Source organism: Notamacropus eugenii, chromosome 6 (assembly GCF_028372415.1).
Source record: "Notamacropus eugenii isolate mMacEug1 chromosome 6, mMacEug1.pri_v2, whole genome shotgun sequence".
Classification (NCBI taxonomy): Eukaryota; Metazoa; Chordata; class Mammalia; order Diprotodontia; family Macropodidae; genus Notamacropus; species Notamacropus eugenii.
The window spans coordinates 78076046-78085108 of record NC_092877.1 but is presented as its reverse complement, the minus strand read 5'-3'; the positions used below and the strand labels follow the sequence as shown (position 1 = coordinate 78085108).

The window sequence follows — 9063 nt, the reverse complement described above, 5'->3', positions numbered from 1 at the left end:
TGCTTGCCTAATTCTATTTCTTATGGAATTATTTTTTTAACTGAGTTTATTCTCATCAATTAAGTTTTGTACCTCTTTTTCCATTTGTCCAGTTCTAAGTGTTATTTTTTCAGCATTTTTTGTCTTTTACCATTCTGTTAATTGCCTTTTCATAATTTTTTTGCTTGACTCTTATTTACCCCCACCCTTAATTTTTCCTCTCCTGCTCTTAATTTTTAAAATTTTTTTTTAGTTCTTCCAAAAATCTTGTTGGACTTGTACCCAATTCACTTTTTTTTCCTTTGAAGCTTTGCAGCTGTTTGGATATTGTTGTCTTCTCAGTTGGTGACTTGATTTTCCCAGTTACCACAGTGGCTTTTTATAGTGAGATTCCTTTCTGTTGTTGTTTGCTCATTTTTCTGGTCTGTTTCTTGGCTCTGTTCACAGGATGGGGAGGGTGGGAGGCACTTTCAAATTTCAGGTTTTCTAGCATTGCTATTTTCAGATGTACTTATTGGGGTTTGGATGTATTTGGTGCTTTCGTGCTGGTGTGATGAGGAGAGGTGTAGTCACTGCTCTCCTGGTCTGCACTCTGGTACCAACTCAGGAAGGGCCCCTACTACCTTAGGACCAAAATCATTACTGCTCCTAAGCGACCCTGAGCTCTTGAGACTGCAAAGGATACTGTTCCTCAAGGCCCTTGCTCCTTCATTACTGCAAGAACTTCTCTCAGCTTGAATTCTGACCATAAAGTTAGTACAGGTAATAAAGTTGCCCTGTCCTACCACAGCGGTCTCTTGTGATCTTTTTCTGACCAGTTGTTAGATTCCTTTACTATATCTGTCTTGAGAGCTCTCAAAACGGCAGCTACTGCTGTTGCTGCCTCCAACAGCCACAGATGTTTTTGCTACCGCACGGTTTCTAGGCAGGCTCCCACCTGTGTCATAGGCCTCTCCAATCTCCTAAAATTGTCTTGGGCTAGAAAAATTTTCTCATCCTGCCCTTTTCTTAGTTCTGCTGTTAAGCATTCAATTTGAGGCTTTATTATAATGTTGTTTGGAGGAGAATGTTGGGAAAACTTAGCTGCTTTCTCTTCTCTGTCAAATCTTGGCTGCTCTTTTCTTGATGAGGTAGCATGGCATAGTGTAAAGCAAATTGGTGTTGGAGTCAGGGAACTTGGTTTCCATTCCTGCTTCCAACACTAGCTGGCTCTACGATAGTGGATCTAGAATTCTCACTTGATTTACTTCAGTATCTTTTTTTTATTATTAATCCAGACATTCAATGACATAAATTTGTCTCTTAGGACCATTTTGATTACATCTTGTAGTTATTAATAAGCAGCATCAGAAAGGCAACATTTTGTAGTGGAAAGTGATGCCCTTTTAGGGGACTGGTGAAGTCCAAATAATTTTTATAACAATACCGAGACATTTTCATTTCTAATACAATGATTAACAATATAGTGCTCATATACAACAGTTCTTTGAGGAGTCCTCAGTAATTTTTAAAAGGGGGCTGGAGACCAAAAAGTTTGATAATTAATGGTGTAGGAAGCCCTGGTGAGGAAATTTCCTCTACCAATGAATAGTGGTAACTATTTTTCAACTCTAAAGTCTTAAAAACTTTTATAAAATTTTTTAAAAATGGAATTATTTTGTTTTCAGTGTTCAACAATCACTTCCATATATCATATTTTTTTTCCACTCTCTCCCATCATTCCTCCCTCCCTCCTCACTCCTTCCCTGAGACGGTGAACAATCTTATATAGGTTCTACATGTACATTCCCATTAAATGCATGTTGCACAGAAGAATAAAAATGGGAGAAACCATAAAACAAAACATAATGCAAAAGAAAGTGGTCTGTTTCTATCTGTGATCCAATTCCACAGTTCTTTCTCTGGATGTGGAAGGCATTTTGACTCATCCATTGGAAATTTTTTAAGTCCATGCATTTCAATGAAGTACTAAGTCCACCAGAAAAATTCCTCACACACTGTGGTTGCTGCTGTGTACAAAGTTTTCCTAGTTCTGCTCCTTTCACTCAGCATCAGTTCATATGTCTTTCCAGGCTTCTCTGAAGTCTCCCTGTTCATTGTTTCTCATAGCATAATAATATTCCATTACATTCATATACCACAACTTGTTCAGCCATTCCCCAGTTGATGGGCATCCCCTTGATTTCCAGTTTTTGGCAACTACAAAGAGAGCTGGTATATTTTTGCGCATGTGGGACCCTTTCTCATTTCTGTGATCTCTTTGTGAGACAGTCCTAGAAGCACTATTGCTGTATTAAAGGGTATGCACATTTTTTGAAGCCCTTTGGTCATAGTTCCAAATTGCTCTCCAGAATGGTTGAATCAGCTCACAGCTCCACCAACAATGAATTAGTGTTCCAACTTTCCCCCATCTTCTCCAATATTTATCATCTTCTGTTTTGTCTGCCAATCTGATAGGTGTGATGTGGTACCTCGGAGTTGTTTTGATTTGCATCTCTCTAATCAAGTTATTTAGAGCATTTTTTCATATGATTATAGACAGCTTTAATTTCATCTTCTGAAAATTCCCTGTTCACATCCTTTGACCATTTATCAATTGGGGAATGACTTGTATTCTTGTACATTTGACTCAGTTCTCTATATACTTTAGAAATGAGGTCTTTATCACACACACTAATTGCAAAAATTCTTTTCCAGTTCTCTGCTTCCTTCCTAATTTTGGTTGCATTGGGTTTGTTTGTGCAAAACTTTTCAATTTAATGTTATCAAAATTATCCATTTTGCACTTCATTATATTCTCTATCTTTTGTTGGGTCATAAATTTCTCCATTCTCCCTAAATCTGACAAATACACTATTCCTTGCTCTCCTAATTTGTTTACACCTAGATCATGTATCCATTTGGATTTTATTCTTGTGTAGGGTGTCAGGCATTGGTCTATGTCCAGTTTCCACCACTGTTATCCAGTTTTCCCAGCAATTCTTGACAGTGAATTCTTATCCCAGAAGCTGGGGTACTTGGGTTTATCAAACAGTAGATTGCTATATTCATTAACTACTGTGTCTTGATTACCTAACCTATTCCACTGGTTTACCTCTCTGTTTTTTAGCCAGTACCAAGTGATTTTGACAGTTGCTGCTTTACAACACAATTTGAGATCTGGTAGGACTAGGCCACCTTCTGTACCCTTGCTTTTCATTAGTTCCCTTGATATTCTGGACCTTTTGCTCTTCCAGATGAATTTTGATATTATTTTTTCTAGCTCTAGAAAATAATTGTCTAGGAAATAATTAGTTTGATTGGTATGGTACTGAATAAGTAAATTAATTTAGGTAGAATTGTCATTTTTATTATATTAGCTCAGCCTACCCACAAGCACCTGATTTTTTCCACTTACTTAGATATGAAAAAGTCTTAAAAACTTAAATGCTTGAGGAAAGTGATTCAGAGATTAACAGAGATTCAGTTACATGTCTCTAAGGATCATATGCCCCCACATAATTCAAGATTTAACTTTAATACTGAAGTTCCACAAAAAAGTAAATATTGATATATTTATATCATAATCTACAGTAATGTGCAAACACATACATTTTAATTATTTAACAGACAAGACAAATTTGGTCTTTGAGACAACGATTTTTATTATTTTAAGTCTATTTGGCAACTTCAAATATACTCATTTTAAAAAAATTTAATGAAGTATTTACATAAGAAATAAGATTCTGAAACGCTTATAAAATATCACTGTTCTACTGACTTGTATTCAGAACTTAGAAATATTTATTATGCATATTTCCTTCAGTTTTAAGGCATAACCTGGCCATTTTAAATAGAAGATCCTAATGATGTGCTAGTTTCTCTTATAGTATTACAAAATAGTAATAATGAAGGAAATTTCTGTGTTTTCCATTAAAAAAATACAACATAGCAAAGGATGAAATACTGAAGAACTAAAGTAACTTTCAAAAATAACACTTAACACAGGTACTAATTTTCCTGTAGGTTACAACTTTTAGAAATACCAATTTTAATTACATTTTAGGGTACATTTTAAAGTTACAATCAACTCTGCATTATGCTACATTGGATGATTCCCTTTTCAGATTATTTGCAGGAATACCAAGAAGACAATGGTTTCTATTTCATTTTTGTAACATGAGGTCAGTGGCCTCAAAAATATGCTCACAAACCAGAAATCAGAAGTGGAGCCTAATTAGAGAGTCAAGGAATTCTCTATCTCCTATTCTGGCTCCACACTGGAGGAAGATCTTTTATGCAAGAAGCAATTAAAGTCTTCCCCCCATCCTCAGCCTGTGCAAGCAACCAAGTCTGTAAACTTAAGAATGTGAAAGGACGGTTCTGGTGATGGTGAACTGAATGACACGGTGACACAGTAACGTGTAATAATCCCAGGATGAAGTGGCAAAGAGGATCAATGGGCTAAGTAGTATGGGGGTAAAAGCTGAGTCTCTTCCTAGTGAAGTCTGATGTTCACATAGCTTATTTCAATTCCATTTAGCAAGTATTTATTCAAAATGTTGCAAATTCTCAGTGTCAGATATAGCCAATTAAGTATAAAAATGCATTTCAGAAACAAATATAAATGATTTTAGGATCACCCAATTCACTTGTCTCTATCACTTGTTCAGATAATAAAAAAAAAATTGACATAACTAGAATACAAACTGAAATACAAATAGCATAAATTATTTTTCTTTAAAAATAAGCTGCTTTTAAAGGCTCAGTACACAGTAGGGCCCCAAATGCAATCTCATATATACTTTGGGGTACAATTTTTCATTTAAAGAACTCATTATTAATAAAAGCAGCTTGTTCTTAGATCCTATACAAGACACATAAATGAATATTTAGTGATAAATACTTCAAAGTTTAAGTACCTAGAGACTTACTTTGATACTAGCCAATGAGGAACCTCTCATTTTTCACCTTTATTATACCAAGTCTTCTTTGATGTTAAAGAAAATAGTAACATGAACAATTCTCCAAAAATAATTTTAAAGTAGACAAACAAGAACAGAAGTCAAATGCAAATTTAACTATTTTTTTGGTCCCTAGTACAAAGTAGACTGGGCTTTTTCAGATACATTTTTCAAGTTTCAGAAACAGCAGCTTTTCTTTTAATGAAATGTAACTATTCTAATTTATTTTTCTATTAACTATTGCATTACCCAGATGGGTCAGTTTCAAACCTAAGGCATTTTGGAATCTGAAGAAATTTAACAAGAATATTCCCTTCATTTGCAAGGGCAATATAAAGTGTAATCTCACAAACTCATGTTCTCATAGTCAAACTAAACAACAGACATATAATTTTCTATTTTGAATTACAAAGTGATATAGTCATTCCAGCATCTGTAAACTGCAAAATTTTCTTTTAAAGTAGTATCACCACAATAAAGTACATTTATCCTATAAAAATACAAATATAAACATTGGATTACTTGCTTATTCCCTGACTTAGAATCCACAATTTTTGGACACAAAAACTGTAAACTTTTGATTACATTCAAAATGCAACCTTTTTAAAGATTTAAGTTATTTGAGGTTTTGGCAGTTGGAGCTGTGTACCGACATTATTGCAAAATCTTTTATATAACATTCCTAATTAAGGGCAAGAGTCCAGTGTTCTTCATCTTACAACAGCTACCAGGAAGAAAAGAAAGGCTTCCTACAATGCACGGTCTGTGTGAATGAATTACTCAAATGGACGATCCGGCCTTGACTTCCACTTTGACTTCGTTCCACAATCACACGTGGCATTTGTACTAGCTGGAGAGGACTTTTTCCATCTTTTAATGCTTGAGTAAGGTTTAAAATCTATAGAAAGACATAACAAACAATAACAAAATCTTTCAATTAATATGTTCCATTATTTGGGCACATATAATTTCCATTTTATTTTATCCAAGATTCTGGCAAGCAGTCATTCCTTTAAAAAAAGGAACCACTGGGTTCAACAATGTCATTTTACTTTGAATTTAAGTGAATAACAGAAAAGTTTTAGATAAGTAATTGTCTAAACTATAGGATTTCATGAAAATGACATTTTCGAAGTGATATCACAATAGGGATGGATCAAAAATCTTTGAAAAAGAGAAATATTCCCTCCCAAGAAAAAGAAAAAAATCCCTGTGTGGTAACTTAACTTCAAGAACTTCCAAAATAAAGTGAAGAATCAGTTGGAGAATGGCTAAACAAGTTTTTGTATATGATTGTGATAGAATACTATTGTGCTATAAGAAATGATGAAGAGGATGGGTGCAGAAAAACCCAGGAAGACTTATATGAACTGATGCAAAGTGAAGTGAGCAAAATCAGGAGAATTTTGAATATAGTAACAGTAATACTTTTATGAAGATCAACTGTGAAAGACTTAGCTATTCTGATCAAGACAATGATCCATGACAATTCCCAAGGACCCAAGGAAAAATTATTTTTTTTCTAGAGAGAGAACTGAGTGCAAAATGAAAATTTTACACTTTATTTTTCTTGATATTTCTGTAACGTTGCTAATATAGAATATGTTTTGCATGACTTCACATATATAATACATAATCATATTGCTTGCCTTCTCAATGGGCGGGGGAGGGGCTAGAGGGAGAAGAGCTGGAACTCAACACAAAAAATTTGTTAAAAATAAATAAATTTTTAAAAAAAGAACTTCCAAAATATTTCAGAAGAACAATAAGGAGAGTAAAATAGGTGTCAAATCAGTAGAAAGAAATGAACAAACTGGAGGGTAGAAAATTTGGGAAAATAGCAAATAATATATTCAAAGTAGCAGATTCTCTGAAAACTGAACAGAAGAGTTTCAACTAAAAAACTGCAGCAGTGAAAGAAAAGTCGTCAGAATAAAGTCCCAAAACAGGAAGTATGAACGAAAACATAAGACCTTCTCTACAAGTCAAAGCCACTGACCTTGAAGAAACAATGTACAGAAACAATCTGAGAATCACAATTTTTCTAGTGGAACATAATGAAATAAAGTTTGAATGCTTCAGGAAATTTACACAATAATACAAAGTACAGTTTAAAAGATTCCTCAGGCAGTCAAATGTGAAAAAGCACAAAATTAACATACCAGGAAATGCTGTAATCAAACTTTGGAAACAAATATTGCAGTACATTAATTAACAAGAAAATACCATTTGAATCATCCATGTCTACTCTTAAATGATGAGAAATGGGAAAAAATGAACTATTTCACAAAGCAAAGGGTATCTGGCTTGTATCCACAAATTAATGTATTTTGCAAAGATGAATGTAATCATCAATAAAGGACAGATTTTAAAATACATGGAGATATTCGAAGCACTCCAACAACAACAAAAAAAGACAGAATTGAGAAGTTATTTGACCTATAAACTTATCAAACAAAAGAAACTTAAGACAGGTAAATAAACAGTTAGCAAGAAAAATGGATGAGTAATGATTTGAAATTAAGTATTCTCGACGTTAAGCTCAATGCTCTATCCACTATTTAGCAGTATCTATCTTCTATGTACCTCAATATTTAAATGTTATCATATCCATTAAAATGTGCACTCCAGAGGGGCTGTGGGCTCTTTTTGCTGCTGTTCTTTGTATCTCCAGTGTCTACTACACTGCCTGGCAAACAGTAAGTGCTTAATAAGTAACTGTTGATAGATTAATCTCTAGTAGACATTTTCTCTGATCCTTAAGCTCTCCAAAATAGGAATTATGTGTAAGAGATAAAGCATTTCCGCTGTTTCCAAAGTCTTAAGAAATAAAGAATGCTGACCCTTGTTACAGTCCAATAAATTAAAAAGCACATAAGGCTAATTCCTAATCTCTAACACACTCATTTAGCATTGTGTAAACTGACAAATTCAGAACAGAAATCACCTTTCCCCCTCTTTCCTCACCCTACACCCTGGAAAGTGAGAATCCTGTTTTTTGCCTGAGTCATGGTATGAAGTGCTATGCTGCAACAATGTTCAGCCAGGGTTCAATTCAGAAGGAATCAGAACAGGATGCCAGTGTGTGTTTGAGGTTCTACCAGGCCTAAAGGAAACAGGGACTACCATCCAACTAAGGCCAATTCTGTCCTCCTTCCCCCTAAAAAAAATCATTTGGGAAAGACACTTCTACTAGCGAAAAGCAAATGAGAAGAGGCTGAGCAGCTCTGAAGTCGAACCGCTGGGGGATGCTACAATCAAAGGGGAAGGAAAATGGACTCAGAAAGTGAGAGAGAGAAAGGGATATAGAGAAAAATGACTAAAATTACCAAAAATCTCCGAAGGAAAAAACTCAGTTAAAGTCCTTGAGCACAAACATATAAATCAACAGGGAAGATATTCATAATAGAAGGAATTGTGGCCTCCAGATTAGCTAAATGAATACAAACATCTTGAACAAATACAGTAAGACAGAGGTAAGTCATTCAACACATAAGGAAGCAGAGAATTCTATGAATTCTCAAGGGAGCATGGAATCAGAACAGAAGTTCTTAAATGGTTCAAGATAGAAGATTCTAAAAGCAGTATTTATAGCATCCAAACCAGAAATAATCTGCAGAATAGAAAAAAAAACCTGACTGAATCCACAGTGGCAAATCTTACCAAAGAAACAAAGAAGATAACTGACTGAGAATGCAAATACACAGAAGTGAAGGATAATGTGGACAAAGAACTGTAAAAAGCATTAATGTTAAAAGATGATCTCTACATAAGCAAAACATATTGATCTCAAAGTCAAGGTGCATAGAGATAACATTTATAGGTCTTGAAAAGAACAATTTAAAAAAACCTCTAAACATTATAATGCAAGAAATAATACAAGAAAACTTTCTTGAACTTCTCTGAACACAAAAAACAAAGTGCTAACTGAAAGAGTCCAGATTGTCTCCAGGACAAAAAAATACAAAACAACCAAACTCTATGCTGCATACTCCAAGATACGAAATGGTTAAACTGAACAATTCCAAAGACAAACATCAAATTCTGGAAGTGACAGAGAAAGACCTTCAAATAAAACAAGACTCTTTCGCACCCACCAGAAATTTCATATGGGAATCAAATGTATTCTGAAGAGCAAAGA

The 9063-nt window shown here is 34.4% G+C and overlaps 1 protein-coding gene across 2 annotated transcripts in view; it reads right to left on the bottom strand.

Moving 5' to 3' along the window:
• Positions 1-3605: 3605 nt before the first annotated feature.
• Positions 3606-9063, bottom strand: part of PI4K2B (phosphatidylinositol 4-kinase type 2 beta) — a 37168-nt gene continuing 31710 nt past the window's right edge. For both annotated transcript variants that reach the window (XM_072620390.1, XM_072620389.1), the window contains one exon: positions 3606-5820. In XM_072620390.1, the coding sequence (XP_072476491.1) occupies positions 5647-5820 (174 nt within the window). In that variant the 3' untranslated portion in view covers positions 3606-5646. The remainder of the gene's footprint in view (positions 5821-9063) is intronic.